Source organism: Spinacia oleracea, chromosome 5, assembly GCF_020520425.1.
Source record: "Spinacia oleracea cultivar Varoflay chromosome 5, BTI_SOV_V1, whole genome shotgun sequence".
NCBI classification, from domain to species: Eukaryota; Viridiplantae; Streptophyta; class Magnoliopsida; order Caryophyllales; family Amaranthaceae; genus Spinacia; species Spinacia oleracea.
In genome coordinates this window covers 42,421,093-42,438,216 of record NC_079491.1, presented here as the reverse complement: position 1 = coordinate 42,438,216, position 17,124 = coordinate 42,421,093, and the positions used below count along the sequence as shown (strand labels likewise).

Sequence of the window (17,124 nt, the reverse complement as noted above, 5' to 3'; positions counted from 1 at the left end):
ATGGAAAGTCATACCATCATAGTGGGAAAGACCTAAGACCTGACGCAGATAACCAGTTAAGGAGCTACATTTTGTCGTGATAACTAACGGCTTGTCCGCCTTTTTGAAACATAGTAGACCCTCGATTTCCTCCACCATGGGAACCATCTCTTCACCATTAAAGTTAAAAACGTGTTTTTTCTCATCCCAAAACCTGGTGGATGCATAAATAAGATCATAGCAAAGAGGGAGTTTTAGAAGAGGAAGAAGGGAATCAAAGAATATCTTGGTATCGCCAGATTGCCCGTCAGCAACCTCCTTTCCCATGGAATGCAAGAGATCCTTATAATATACTTCATTAATATCACTTAGGTTATTGGGAAATTTAGCATTCATGGCCATGATTACAAGAAGATGTATTGAAAAGGGGGCAAGAAGAGAAGGAACACTAAAAATGCACTCAAAGTGCTTGAATTACAAGGAGGTAAAGGATATGATTTTCATGCTTAGCCAAGCCACGACTTATATACTAATGTTCATGTCTTCAAAGCCTTTTAAAAATACAAACAAACCAGAAATATTGACCCTCCCCATAAGCCATGACAATCTTACAAGAAAGCCATGCAACCAGTCAAGCCAAGCCACGTCAAATTCGTCTTTTTCTTAAAATTTTCTTTTATGATACCCAAAAATCCTTTCCCATTCTGATCCCATATTGTAAAATTATGTTAATGATGAGGATATATCTTCAATCCCATCTTTAATACACCATTAGAGCTTTTAAGTCCTAAACCGGGTCATACCAGGTCAAATCTGCATACTTTCGTCATCCTTTTTTCCAAACTGTTTTTGCATTGAGTTTACCTTTATTAATCATTTAATATACATTTATTAAATAAAATGAAACATTTTACAAACTTTATTTGCTAGAACAAACACAAAATTCACCAGCTGAAAACGCTATCTTAAGCCCGTTTTCGCCTGAAAGTCAAAATTTTCAAATTTTCGACCACTTTAAAAAAAAAACACAAAATCATGTTTTCCTTTTATATGGATTTCATTTTGACTCTCAACATAATCACTAACACATCCAGTCTCATGCAAGCGTCGGACCAAATATCTGACGTTTTGCCCAAATCAGCATGTCGGAAGGTGTTTCGCTCAAAACTTGGCCTTGTACAAGCCATTTAGTCATGGATTTCCTTTAATCTATTATGAATTTATCAAGTTAAAAACCCCTTGATTTTAAATCAAAACATCAAAGTCGAGCTTTGACCAACTAAACAATTCTCGAGATTAAGCGAACTCAGCCAACTTTTCAGTTGCAACATTTCAAGCCAACTTTTCAGTTGCCATGTTTCGGGATGAATAACTCTATTCTTCTCGGACCTATCATTTGGTTTTTCAACCACACATAAGGCAATGATTAAGTAATTAATAATTCCTTTACAAGCCGGTTTTTCAACCGCCATATTAAGTCTCACTAATTGAGATTTTCTAAGCCAGTTCTTTCAACTGCATTGATCAAGTCTCATTAATGTAAACATTAATTGAGATCTCTCAAGCCGGTTCCTTTTTCAACCGCAACAAACCAATGATTGGATCTCATTGTTTTGATTAAAGCCAGTTTTCTTTCAACTGCAATTAGAGCCAACGATTGGCTCGCACTTATTCAAAGTCCATTCAAGCCGGTTCTTCAACCAGTATCAAACACTTGTTACTTTTAAATCTTTCCTCGTAAATCAAAATATTGCATCTTTTTGTCAAACATTGATCATCGTTTGTTCCAAACTCGATCAATGAGGGGCATTCTGTAGACACCAAATTTTGATCCCTAGTTTTTGTATGATCCTCTGTCAAGGAAAATATTTTTATTTATTTGTTTTTTAATTTTTGCTCGAGTTTCTTTGTTCATTACCTCGGCGGTAATGGTAAGACGATTTAAGGTGTAACAACGGTAGTAATTAAAAATCCGAAAATATTAACAATTAATAAAACAAAGACGTTTTATTTAAATGCCCAAAATCCTTACAATGTGTACTTCTAATCTACCAAAATAGCAAAAAATCGAAGTACAAATCGAATCGTGCGCATTTTGTGCCGGAAACCTCCAAGCTTCACTTGTTCATAATTATGAAAACCACGAGCGCCACTAGTAGCACAAATAACGCCATGATCAAGTTCAAATACAAAGTTAGCATCCGAAAGTGCTCATCGAAAGGAGAAGGAGGTGGTTGATCTTGGTTGTTGGGAGCCATGGGTGCCGTGAAAATGGAGGAGTTTGATGTTTTTGGATAAGGTGTAGATAAGAAATAAGTGGTGAGTGGTGAATTGGATAGGGGTAATCTCCTTTTATAAAGGAGTATTCCGTATTCCGTATTGTATAATATACTTCGATTCTACCGTATAATACCTCAACACGCTAACAATAACTTAATTCGAGTTTATTATGTGTAGCAACACGCAAAGATTTTCGTGTTTATCCCTTGTCCAATATCACTTACTTAAGGTGTTTTGTGTTATGTCTAGAGTCGTACAAATTTATATGTCACTATGAGTTTGTACCCGAAAAAGACAAAAACTCCAATTCATAGGACCCGGAATAATCACGTACTATGACCGGGTTAACATTACTTACTACTAACGTAACACTACCAACATACGAGACCGACTAATTACGGCAAAACGACGCAAAAAATGACTTAACAAAAAATACTATTACTAACTAATACAAAATTAGTTACTAATTAACTAATTCTTAACTACCTAATTTACTAACTACCTAAAATAAACTAACTAATAAAATAACAATAATAAAACAAAAGTAAAAAAAAAGGGGGGAAAACAAAAGCAAAAGACAAAAAATAAAGAAACCTAATTTAATTAACCCCCCTCCCAAACCCACGTAAGACCCCAACCTTAAAAAAAAAAAATCTAATCTAACCAAACTAAGAGCACTCCCAGCAGTGGGGAAAAAATGTGCTCACGAGTAAAAATCGGTGAGGAAAAAAAAGAACACGGACAACATCAATGGGTGAAATGAAAAATGCTCGCGAGGAAGCGTAAATGTGCTCGCGCGGCATTCCGTTTGAATTATTTGCTCACGAAAATGTGGGCCGCGAATTGCTGTTTTGCAGGCGAATAATGCAGGAAATTGCAGGCGGATACTGATGATATGCAGGCGAAAATGGCAAAAATGCCGTTGGAATTGCACAATACAGCCAAAACATTTAAAGCAAAGATTCCACTAACCCACCATACCCAATGGACGGTCGCCACGTGTAACATCATCAACCAATCACAAAATTGTACAATTTACAACGGCTATATTTCTTTTAACGGGTAATTTTGCCTTAAATAATTAAAAAGAAAAAAAATTATACCAACGGTCATAAAATTTCAAGACCTATAAATAGAGACCAATTTTGTTATATTTTGACACACTTTCAAAAATCATCAAAATCATTTTTCATATAAGTATTACTATAATTTGTGATATTTTTTGAAAATTACTGAACATTTCCAGTAACATATATTTTCAAAAATCTTATTTCCGGTTATTATTATTATTATTATTATTATTATTATTATTATTATTATTATTATTATTATTATTATTATCATCATTATTATTATTATTATTATTATTATTAGCATTATTATTGTTGTTACTAGTAGGTATATTTACTGTTAAAATTATTATCGTTACTTATTAGTGTGCTTGCGTATTTTTTAAAAATAAAATGGACCCTAATTACTATTCTCAAAATTTAGAAAACAATTTTGATGATTTTGATCTCAACTCTGACAACAATCAGCATCCCGGCTATGATTCTTATTCGCAGGGTAATTCTTCCTCTCAAAATTTCCAACAATCTTTTTATGCTAACACTATTGTTGACCGTGAAGCTATAGAGGAACGTGTTATGGAGACACAAGAACCGATCATGACACATCCATTGCCCGTCAACCCAAATCAACCAATTAAGGTTGCATCTCAGTCTCGAAGTTGGTCGATTCAGGAGGATGAAGCTCTGGTTGATTCCTACATTAAAGTTTGCTCCGATCAGATTATAGGCACCAGCATAAGAAAAGCTGATATTTGGAGGCAAGCTGCTGCGCGCTAAAGCCAAATTCAAGTAGGTAGACCGTACGAACTTCCTGTAAGAAATGCAAAATGTTTAGAGAGTCGTTGGGGAAGTATGTCTCCAGACATCATGTTGTGGGCTGCTAGTTTTGAATAGGCTGGTAGGTTATTTGCAAGTGGGAATAATGATGCGGACCAAGTTGCTACGGCTCACCAGTTATTCCGCACAGAAAACAAAAAGAACTTCACATTGATGCATGCTTGGAAGATGCTTACTAAATAAAACCCAAAGTGGAGGGTGATGATGAGGTGGGGTGTGTCAAAGACAGAGAGAGAAACATACGATGCCAGTCTACCAATTTCTACTGAAGAGAGTGATGGAAGTGGCAAGAGAACTAGAGTTGATGATGATGGTGACACCGTCTTGTCAAGTGGTGGGAGCTTCGTATCTGGAGGTATATCTCGACCAGATGGTGTAAAGAAAGCTAAGGCCAGAAGAAAAGGAAAAGGGGCAGAATCATCAGAGGCAGTTTCGTCTTTTGGAAGTCGTTTGCAAGCTAACACTGAAGTGAGGAATAATGAGCACGAACTTAATTTAAAGAGATTCGAGCTAGAAGCAGAAAAGACTATAATGAGGAGGCGACAACTTGACATAGAGGAACAGAGAATTCAGTTGGATAAGCAAAAAATGAAACATGATTTCTTGCAAACATTGGTGTCTAAGGCTTGTTTAACTCCTGATGAGGAAAAAGTTAAGGCAAGATTGATGTTGGAGTTTTATGGTGGTGATAATTAGCAAGGTGTTTAATGTTTAGTTTATTTCATGTGTTTAAATTTTATGTCACAATCTAGTTTTAATAAGTTTTCAATTAGCTTGTATTAATTCGTGTTGTGCCTTTAAACTTGTATTAGTTCGTGTTATGTCTTTAACTTTGTATTGTTTTGTGTTATGTAATATATTATATTATGTTTTATTGCCAAGTAGTATTTTACACATTGTCATTATTATATTATAAGAAAGTACAATATAATCTTATCAAGAAATCCATAAAATCTTATCAACCAATAGAAAATCTAAGAAAATCTAAGAACATCCAATAACATCTTATCGAAAATCTAAGAAAATCCAAAAAAATCTTATCGAAAATCTAAGAAAATCCAAAAATCCATATATTCTTATCCACATTACTCTTTAAATACACACACATTATCAAACTCATTTCTCACACTCACTTCTCATTATCACACTCTACTATATCTCAAAAAAATGTTATTTGAATACAGTTCAAGCTCAGAATCTGCTGATGAGAATCCATACGGAGAAGTTGATCGAATGGTTGACGAATTTGTCACTCATCACTTACCAAACACATTCTTTCCACGAGGCCCTAGACTTCGAAATGTGAATGACACCATTCCGATTCCAGCAGATAGAAACCGTGAAGAAGGGCATAACCGCTTGTTTAATGATTACTTTGCGGAAAATCCAGTATATTCAGACAAACAGTTTCGTCGAAGGTTTCGAATGAGAAGACCTTTGTTTTTCCGTATCATGAACAAAGTGGTTGAAAATGATGTTTTCTTGCAACAGAGAAGAAATGCTGCCGAAAAATTAGGGTTATCAGGATTGCAAAAATGCACTGCAGCTATCAGAATGTTAGCGTATGGTTTGGCTCCGGATGCAATTGATGAATACCTGCGAATGGGTGAAACAACTTCAATAAAATCATTATTACATTTCACTCAAGGGGTAATCAAGCATTTTGAAGAGGATTACCTAAGAAGTCCTACAGATGAAGACTTAAGGAGAATCCTTTATCAAAATGAAATGCGCGGATTTCCAGGCATGATCGGTAGTATTGATTGTATGCACTGGGAATGGAAGAACTGTCCTACCGCATGGAGAGGCCAATACCAAGGACGTAGCGAGAAAGCGTCCCTAATTCTTAAAGCTGTTGCAGATCAAGATCTATGGATTTGGCATTCATTTTTTGGTATTCCTGGTTCATCTAATGACCTTAATGTTCTGCACCGTTCTCCTGTTTTTGATGATGTTTTGACAGGTAAGCACTTCATATCACTTTTCAGGTGAATGTACATGAATACAACATGGGGTACTACCTCACAGATGGTATTTATCCAAATTGGGCTACGTTCATTCAAGGATTTTCTCGTCCCCAACTTGAAACGGAAAGGTTGTTTGCTAACAGACAAGCGCATGTTCGTAAGGATGTTGAACGTGCGTTCGGAGTTTTGCAAGCAAGATTCGCCATTGTACGACAACCATCTCTGGCTTACGATGAATATATATTAGGCGATATAATGAAGGCTTGTATCATCTTACACAACATGATAGTTGAGGATGAACGAGATATGTATGTCCGAGCTGATGTGTTACGAAGGTACTATGAAGAAGACCTTTCGAGCTTAACCGCAACAGTGAATAATGGTGAACCCTTTGAGTTCCAGACTGGACAACCCTACTCCATTAACGCATTATTGGGGAGAATAACAGCTTTGCGTAGCAGTCAAATTCATCACTCTTTGAAAGAGGATTTAATTGAGCATAACTGGCAAAAATATGGAGGCAATAATCATTAAACTCATGCCTCGAAGAAGAGTTGTTATTTTAGTGGTTGCGTTTGATTTATCGTAATTTTTTTTAATCATATTTTGGCTTTATGATGTTTTAGTTTATGACATAGTGTGTTTAGTTGTTGTAATGTTTTAGTTATCCGAAACTTGTCTTGCTTTAGTCCATCTATTATGTATTTATTCAATTATGTCCCTTTATTTTATTTAAATTTATGAAATATTTTAAATAAAATTTATAGTATTAAAAATAGATATAAAAATAACGTAAATAAAATGATTAATGTAAATTAAATAATTTATCTTAACTAATTGTTAAAATTCATTTAAGTTATTAATATAATTGAATAAATACAAAAAGGATGGAGTATGTGGGAAATAAAAAGTGTGGTGGGGTTTAGTGAATAATAAAAGTAAAAGTGGTGAGGAGTTTTTTTTTGCTCATTGGTGGGATGAGTTTGTTGTAACAAAGGTTGTATGTGAGGAAAGTGATGTGGAGGAGTAAGAAAGTGGTAGAGAGATAGTGGTGAGGAGTTTTTTTTCCCCATTGATGGGAGTGGTCTAACTGCAATCAAACCAAAACCCACGCCCCAATTCCCTAAACAACAAAAAAAATCGAAAATAGCAATTAACAAAAAAAGAAATTAAACTCGAACCCCCCAATCCCCATTTCTACCGTGATCACAACCCAAAATCAGAAGAATCACAGTTTTCCACAACTTTCAAAGTTTTTCCACCCCCAAGTTAAAAAAAAGAAAAAAAAAGAAAATTAGAATCACTTGTCAAATCATTTTCTGTTTTAACATGGAGGTAATTTGCAAGTAAGAAGCAACCTCCATGCATGGGTCTATCTAAGAATCTCCGTCTGGTTCTAATACATCAATATTGGTACCCGTTCAACTGTACAAACTGATTCAGTAAACGTCATGCCTTTCAACTACGGATGAATACAACCCAGTCATTGGTACATAATAAGCCATTCGGGTTATCATGATAAATAATGTTACTAATCCTATTACCCAACTGGTATATTTTACAACAACTAGTCTCTCTACTAATAATATGGGATGTATTAGGTACTTTAATAAAAGAGAGGTATCCCTATCAGAATATACACCATGAGAGTAATACTTCTAAAATAGTGCTTCCCGAGAAGTACTATATCCCAAAAACACTATTACTATTAAGAGGGGGCATAATACGTCATTGTTCTAACAATGTGACGACGACCTTGTTAATATGCAGTATTAAAAAGAGCCCTCGGGTAAATGACGTACGAATAATTTTTCATATGACGCCCTCTTCGTAATGATGGACCTACATTTCTAACGCCCGACGTTTTCTTAAAAACGAACGATAACCTCTTTCCAAAATGATCATCTTATTTCTGATCTATCATGATTCATGACCCAAAAATACATTCTTTAGCCGACGACGCTAATAGTCTTTATTTTTCTCTAAGACGCGTACCTTGTTTAGCCCGTTTGAGATCAAGGACAGTATAACTTATCAGTTTGGCAAATAAAACAAAATCAGTTATGGGTCAATCAAGTCATGATTACTCAAATTTGCTTATTTATGCACAAAATCCTCCTACTAATCTATTTTTATTCCGTATAACCTTCAACTATTGTTTATTTGCAACTTAGTCCCTTCCACCCCTATACATACCATCATCTTTTCTCACTTGGAAGAGGCCCAACCCCCATGATTCTAAGCTTTCTAAAAAAAAAAAATCTCTCATTCACTCACTTTCTTTTTAAGTTTCTCTAAAAAATCAGTAAAAAAAAAAATACATAGTTTCATTCAAGTAAAAAAATAGTTTTAGTTAAAGTAAAATCAAAAAAATCAAAAAAAAAAAAAAACACAAGTTTTTAGTTTAATTAATTCAGAAAATCAAAGAAGAAGTTATTCAATTTTCTTGGACAATTCACTTTGCAGTCACTTTTTTTATTTCGATTGATCATTTGGACTAATCTCTCAAACATTGCTAGTCAGAGCCAAAGGTAATATTCTTGTTCCTTTTATTTTTGTGAATTCCAATTATTTTTCATACATTACTAACTCTTTTCTTATGTGTGCTCTATAACCTGTTAGGGCACTATACGTGCCGGTTACCTAATTTGGAAACCAACTAGAATTTGACCAACCACGGGTGAGACTCGAGAGTGAGTGTATGTGAAGTGTGTTTTTTTTTATATGTTGATCACCAAAAAAAATGTTTTTATCAAAACAAAGTTAAAGTGAGAAGGTGCAAAAGAAAATTCAAGAGAAAGATGGTGGAACTTTAGTACTAGCCAATTTCTTCATTGTTTTTTTTTTTTTTGTCAATTTTGTTGATAATTATATAAAATATCTTCACTTTTCAAAATTCATAAAAGAAATTTTTTATAGAAACTTGAAGTATGTAGAAGACCACGACTTTTGGAATTTTTAAAAAATAAGTTTTAGAAAAATCACAATAAATCCTAAACTTCAGACTAGCAAAACTGTTTTTTTTCAGGTTCCGATTTCTTCTTTGCTGAAATTCGACCAGGTTAACTTGTTATTTTCTAAGATCTCAAAGAATACCATAGAAAGACAAAATCCTAAGATCAACTCCAATGGTTGGAAAATGGACCTGCTCAAGAAAAAAAAAGAATATATGAGCAGGTAGCTCACCATTGTTGCAATAATGACCTCAGCAGCTACTAAAACATTGTAGCTATTTTGGGCAGGTAGCTCAAAAAATAAAAGAGGAAAAATATGAATTAAATATTATAGGGAGCTACAAGGGATTGTAGCCCACCAATGTGAAAGTTTGTAGCTTAAAATAATTGTGGCTAGAAATATGATATGGCAAACTTAGCTACATCACCTTGTAGCCCACCATTGGAGTTGCTCTAAGCTTTCTAAATTGACCTCTCTCACCTCCACACGATTTTTATTCAATTTTATAGAATATTTTCAAAAACAGAAATCTAGGAAGACAGTTTCTTGAAAATGACAGTTTCAAATAAATAAGTTTTACTTTATTAAAAATATTAAATAAACTTTAAAGTCTGATATTTTTATACACATGACTCCAAAATGTTTCTAAAGTCTATTTTAAAAATAAAAACGTGATTTTGTTTTCAAATAATTAATTTATAATTTAATTTCACTTCAAGGTCTCAAAAAGGAGCAGTTTTAGAGAAAAATTATTTATAAATTATCTACTTTTTAGATTGAACCCATTTTTTTAACACGTTAAAAAAAACACTTAGATATTTCCAAAAATGTATTAAACGTTCAAATCCAAGTTCGGGAGGTCATGGTATCAAATTTAAAGTTCAACGAGATGTAATTTTCTCAACAGTTTTTTTTAAAAGAAAATTGGTTTTCTCTTATAAAATTCGATTTACCCAAAATGAATTCCTATTTTTTCTTAGAGAACAGATTATGTAAGTATAAATACTCCAAAATATTCACCATTTCATTATACTTACCTAAAATTTAATTTAGGCTAAGTTAAGTAAGGTGGAAAATTCTAAAATAAACCCAAATATAAGTTTTGTTTACTTAGGTCTCTACTTTCCAAACATCCAAGGCGAAGAAATATGAAGACTAGTCAAGGAAACACAGTTCAAGGCGAAGGAATCAAGACTTGAAGCTGCTCATTAGATAGGAATTCTGATTATTGTAATATTTATTGTATTTATGGCACTTGTAAACTAAAGTTCCACCATCAAAGTAATAAAACAACAAAAGAATATATTATCTTATGCACACTTCTTAATAATAAATTGTTCGAGTGTTTTTTATTAAATTGGAATCACTTTGCATGCTTGATCCATATATCATTTCACATTTGCATGAGATAAACCTAGTGACTTATGGTTTATGACCTTGAATTGAATAAACGGGTCAAATTGAAAATTTAGTCATATAGGACTGTGAAGTGATTCACCCACCTGTAAAACCTATTATCATCAAATCTTGTTACCTATAATGAATCACTCTCAGTCTAGTATGACATGATTTCTATTATGAAACTATTATTCAATTTTAGGCCATATCAGGTGTCCCAACTTATCTGGTCAATTTCATAAACCCCAAACACATTACCTCAAAATCCACTCAGATAGCACATTACTATCCATCCTCAAAAGAGTGAAGTTCAACCCAAAATAAGCAAGTCAAAAAGTCCAAAACAACTTTCTTTTCAGTAACAAGTCAATCCAAAAGTCGTCAATCGGGACGCATTTTATCGTTGAGTTGTCTTTCACAGAAGACTTTTATGGTGTCACTAATCGGGGTGATTTCCACAACCTTAATGGACCGATTTGATTCCCAAAAGCAAGTCAGTTAAAGACCTATTACCAACCTTGTTTTGAGTTATTCAACACTCTATTTCCCTTCACCCATTGGAATTGACCATATAGGAAGGGACACTTGTCAGAACTACGTAGGGTTTTGATCCGGGAGTGGATTCAAATCCCACAATGAACGGTACGTAGGGCAACTTTAATGCTCAAACCCAATCATATATTATATCATATTGCATCCGAGTGTGTTTGACTACTTGCAAATTATGTGACATTATGCATTAAATTAATAACATTGTGAATGATCATAACTAATTATTGTAGAAAAATAGGGACAACATATTAGTAGGAGCCTGTTTTAGAACAGAGGGAGAGACGAGTTACAGACGTTCGATCTTCCTAACTTATACCCCGGACCTTAATCTTTGATTTCAAAAGACCAGATCTCATACGAAAAAAGCCTTTTATTTTATGGAGCCATCATTGTTTTCGGAAATTTATTTTTTTATTAAATAATTATTTTCCCTTGAAAATGATGATTTCAAAAATCCGGTCCCTATCGGATAAAATAGGGTGGCGACTCCAAACTTTTAAACATTACAAGCCTAACAGTTGGCTTATGTGGGATTCTGACCGTAATCTAGGACTGTCGAGAATCGGGTCCCACAAGCAAGAAACCATTATCACTCAATCACAAAACAAACATGTCGATGTCTTTATAATAAGCTTGTAATGGGGCTAGGTGAAAAGGAAAGGTATGGTATAATTTTGGAAAAAGTGAGAGTAAGGTCCAACTTGGGGAGCAAAGGTGAACTATACGTGTCAGCGTGATGCCAAAGATCTAACTCCATCGAACCATGAAACCCGAACAATCAACCAAGTTACGGCCAAGAGGAAGAACATAATATAATTCCAATGATCTTTCTTCATTCCCCTTTCCTTGCCTTCAAACTATATACAAAAACGAAAAACATATTTTTTTTCTTCTTTTTTTTTTCCCTTTTTTTTCTTTTTTTTCTAATATGAAATTATATAAATTGATGAAAACGAAAGTACAAAAATGAATAATAATGCTAACTGTTACAAGATTGGGTGCCAACAATAATATACACCATTTCCGAACCAAAAATCCAAACATAGCCTCGAACCACGAACTATTGGCTTAGTGTGCCAATCAATCAACATTAATGAAACCATTACAAACACCGAAGCTCCCCCAAGCTAGACTCGAGACAAGTAACCAACGGGGCTAATAGGGCTCAATTTTGTGGAGTTAAAAGAATAAACGGACAAGGCTACAACCATGGGTATGAAAGGCATGAACTGATGTTTCTAAATTCGTCTGAAGGCTTCCAAAGAGAATGGCCACTATCATACGCGACATGCGTGAGTTTGACAAGGTACTTATTTTGAATGGTTTGACAAGTTTCGTTCAATCAAGACAAAGATCATTTTCGTGCATAATCCTAATCATGACACTACGTTTAGGTTGGTGGACATGCATTTTTAGAACATCGAATTTGCCAATTTGTATGTGATCACTTCCCTTTAAGTCCAATTTAAGGGAGCCTAGTCCGGTTGTTCAAAAATTATATTTGTTAAGCGTGATTATAACTGATATTTTGTTGATTTAGCATGTTGGGTGATGAAAGCAACAATAAATAGAGCAAAGCATCACAATAGAAAATAAAGGGTGCAATAAGTAAAATTATACACCACCACCTAGAATGGACTAGGTGTAAACCATATTGAATGAATGGTAAAGGTGCAAAATTGAAAGGTGCAATATTTAATGCAAGCAATATAAGCATAAAGAATAGAAATTACAATAATAGAACTTGTATGAATGATGTGAAAATCCAAACGAGAAACACTTGTTTAACTATGACTTGTTTCCCCATGGATTCAACTTTTGAAATAACCTACTTTTAAAATGAGGTTGCTCATTAAAAAGTATCATATATTTTGTATTTGAATATTGAAATAAAACTTGAATATTGGATATAGAAATTTAATATTGAAATTATGAGGCTTGGTTCTTAAAGATTAGACTTTTTCATGTTAAAAGACCTCACCTTTAATATGCTTCATGACTTAAAATTGGTTCTATTTTAAAGAGAAATTGTTCCCATTTAAGCATCGTTGAACTTTGAATATAAAAATTTCATTTTGAACATGAAACTTAATGGTTCACGAGTTCTAGTTTGAAGAAGGAATTGCACTTCTTCAAACAACATTGAACTTATATAAAGTTTAGTTTTTTGAAGATTTGCATGATGATTGTTGTAAGGAACAGTTTCAAGAATGAAAGCCTCAACTTACTAATAATGTTTTATTGAAAAGGCTTAAAGATTGTAACTTAAAACTTGAAAATGGAGTATGGAAGACCATTTAAGGGAGATTCAAGTATGAAACCCCATAAAGGTTACTCCTTTTGTACAAATCCTACTTTACATGAGTTATGATCCCACTAAACATCATTGGATTATTGGAAAAGTTTGAAGATTAAAGCATAGAAATTAGAAATACTGAGATTTAGGGACTCGGATTACCTAGTTTTTCTAGGGTAGTGCTTCCAAGATGCATTCCCAACTGCTTAAATGCTTAGAATTTGTAGATTTTAGGAAGCTTGAATTTTTGGAGAGAATTGCATTGTGGGAAGTGATTTTTCCCCCATTTATGTAAAAATGGGGGTTGTTATAGGAAAGCGGCTAGAAAATGCCAAACTAACCTGCGCCTGGCGCAGTGCCAGCTGACGAAGGGAGGACGACGACGATTGTACTTTAGGCGCGTTGGCACCTAAAGGACAATCGTCCTTTTGGACTTTAGTAAAAGATGTTTTGCTTGGAGAATAAGGTTTGGAATTTTACGACTTAATGTGTCGCTTTCGAGATTTTTGTACAGTTTGACCTCGATTTTACGGGTCGGAGCCCGGGATGCTCGGTTTTGTTGGCCGGCGCTCGAATTTGGATTACTTAATAGCATTTTGATTGGAAATAGACTTCGGAGACCAATGGTGGTATCCGTTTTGAGAGATTGTGTTTGGATTTCGAAATTACATTTTTGAATTTTGTACCAAGTTTTGGGATGGGAACGGACTTGGGAATTTGATTTTGGATAACTGGACTTGGAATAAATTCATTTTATTTTAGCAATGGGGATTTCCACTCGGAGTTACACCAACCTTTGAAACTAGACTAATGGTTTCATCATCGACCCTAAGGGGAGACACAAATTATGTGTGTACAATATGGAAAACCATTTAAGGGATTCAAGTATGAAATCCCTTAATGGTTACTCCTTTTGTACAAATCCTAGCTTAAGTGAGTTATGAACTCACAAAAGCATGATGGAAATATGGAAAATCTTGAAGATTAAAGCATAGAAATGAGAAATAATGAGATTCAGGGCCTCGGATTACCTAGTTTTGCTAGCATGATGCTTCCAATGTTTTGCCCCAATTCCTTTAATGTTTAGAACTTGTTGATTTTAGAATGTTTCGATGTTTTGAAGAGAATTGCAGAGTGGAGAATTAATTGTGCATTACGACGTATTTTCTGTGCTTATTTTCTCCTTTCACTTGTGTAAAAATGGGGGGTTTATATATGAAAAGTGGTTGGAAAACGCCAGGGTTATAGGCGCATGCTTGCGTTTGGCGCAAGGGTCCTGCGGCGCCTGACACAGCATTAGCTTACAAGGTAAGGACGACGAAGATCGTCCTTTAGGCGCGTTGGCACCGAAAGGACAATCGACCTTTTAGATTGTAGTAAAAGATTAGGTACCTTACTTGGGGAATAAGGCTTGAATTTTACGACTTGAATGCGTCGCTTTTGAGGTTTTTGTACAGTTTGAGCTCGGTTTTACGAGTCGGCGCCCATGATGCTCAGTTTTGTGGGTCGACGCCCGATTTTGGATTACTATGGCGTTTCGATTGGAAATATGCTTCGGAGACCAATGACGGCATCCACTTCGAGAGATTGTGTTTAGATTTTGAATTTGTATTTTGGGATTCGAATTTTGTACAAAGTTCCGGGACGGGAACGGATTTGGGAATTGGATTTTAGATAATTGGACTTGGAATAAGTTCATTGTATCTTAGAAATTAGGGCTTCCACTCGGAGTTGCACCATCATTGAAGCTTGGAAATAGTTTCGCCATCGGTGCTAAGGGGAGACACAAATTAAGTGTCTATACCAACCCATTTAATTAAACGGGTTGGGCTAGGTTGACCCATTTAACTAAACTTGTTGAATATCTTGACCTAACCCTTTATTATTGGGTTGGGTTCGGGATTGTCAGCTTTTGCATGCTCTAGTTTCCGATAATGCCTGAGATAATATTTGGAATTACCACCACCCTAACTCTTATTATGAAATAAAATATAACTTTATGGTATTATTAAAGAAGTTGATAGAGGAAAATAATTTATTTTTAAAAACCACGAGATTATGAGATATGAATTCGTAATTAGGGTTAGAAGGTTCTTTTGATTTAAGGTAGCGCGTTGATCAAGTCATTCAAAAACTGTAAGTTAAACCGTTTCAAGGTAATGGCCATACATATATAGATCTGGTCATTCACAAAATATCCTTTTGTGTTTTGATAATGCCATGATGTAGTAAGGGATTTTCCATAGCATAATGTCAGGTTGTGGGTTGGCAAAATGGCTTTACCAAATACCAATTGAGCTATTAAGTTATATAATGTAGAGATGAATTCATAATTCGGGTCATGTATTAGAGTTTGAAGGCTCGTTTGATTTGTTATTTTTTTTTACCAATTGATCTAAGCTACTGAATAGTTAGTTAAGCATATATTTAAGAGACGAACACTCATGAGCTATAGCTAAGAGACCGAAATTAGTGACACCGCGAGTTGAACAACCACATCTAGGCTCGTTATATTAGAAAAGAGAAACTTAAAAAAAGATTTAAGGTAATGACCACACGCAATTTTGATGATTACCAAACTGTTCTTTCTGTTTCTGGTAATGCCGTAAGATAATATGTGGATCAACCACGATCCTTTATTTTTTGCTAATGCACTGAGATAATATTTTGAATTATCACGAAACAGTTAATATATATATATATATATATATATACATATACATATACATATACATATACATATGTATAGATTTAGGTTCACGTGAGAACCATCTTAAGGTGAGAACTCCTCTTACGGTGAGGACACCGTTCATTATTGTCATCTTGACCGTTGATTATTTTTATCTCCCTACAAACACCGACAAAGCCCAACTGAATTTGAAAAATTAGAAGATATAAGCGTCGATCTTTTTTCGCAATCTCCACCTAGTATCCGCAATTAATATACATCCAAACTCTCACCTTCTTCCTCCTCACCCCCAACATCCTCCACCACCAACGCTCATCTGCTGCGTTTATTCAACCTCGATTCTCTCTCCTCTGTCCACCATCCCAAAAGTCCTCGGCGAACTCAGTTTTCCATGGCGTGATGCTCGCTCCCACTCTCCTCCGTAGCTCAGCCTTGTCAAAAATCCCACCATCTTAATGATCTTGTGCATATTTCTGTAGTTAAATCTAGTATTTAGTTTCGCCTCTAAAACAGTGAAAAAAGGTGTAGTCCCAACTAAAACGTTGACCCAAACCTTTGCTAACCCACCGAGTACAATTTTATAAAATTGTCAGCTAACATTATAAAAGGATGAGTCCCAACAAAATTAAACTATTTTGGGCACTACACCTCCATTTGTATGGACGACACTACCAAAATGAATCAGCAAGAAAACAATCACTTGGAAATTTGAAAATAAATAAGAGAAAGAGGGAGGAGATTGAAATACCCATTCATGTTTTAATTTCAAACCTTCATGTGATTTTTAGTTCTTGGTGTCGATTAATGACTGATGATTGAATCAATAGTGGGAGTTTAATCAATTTAGAGAATAGAGGAAGGAGACAAATACCATAAAAAATCTGCTGTGAGAGATGAGATAGGGAGGAGGGAGAAAGAAAGAAGATGATGGATTTTTTATAATCTTTTCACCTGTTCGATTGTTTACCTCGTGTTGGAGTAATTGATTTGTACATACGCGTGTGGGTCGTTGGATTAATTCTGAATATGCATATGTGCATATATTTTGAACTGAATATGCATATTTTTTGAGCTATATGTGCATATTATTTGACTTTAAAA

At 34.6% G+C, this 17,124-nt stretch overlaps 2 protein-coding genes across 2 annotated transcripts; both read left to right on the top strand.

The window, feature by feature from the left end:
* The first annotated feature begins 5,333 nt into the window (after positions 1-5,333).
* On the top strand, positions 5,334-6,893 carry LOC110799341 (uncharacterized). The gene has a single exon (XM_056828816.1). The coding sequence runs from the start codon at positions 5,334-5,336 to the stop codon at positions 6,156-6,158; it is 825 nt and encodes a 274-aa protein (XP_056684794.1). The 3' UTR covers positions 6,159-6,893.
* On the top strand, positions 6,176-6,893 carry LOC110799343 (uncharacterized). Its single transcript, XM_022004597.2, has one exon. The coding sequence runs from the start codon at positions 6,176-6,178 to the stop codon at positions 6,665-6,667; it is 492 nt and encodes a 163-aa protein (XP_021860289.1). The 3' UTR covers positions 6,668-6,893.
* Positions 6,894-17,124: the final 10,231 nt, after the last annotated feature.

Bases quoted from the DNA above. Each gene is read 5' to 3' on its own strand.
- LOC110799343 (XM_022004597.2), top strand. From the start codon at position 6,176: ATGGGGTACTACCTCACAGATGGTATTTATCCAAATTGGGCTACGTTC.
- LOC110799341 (XM_056828816.1), top strand. From the start codon at position 5,334: ATGTTATTTGAATACAGTTCAAGCTCAGAATCTGCTGATGAGAATCCA.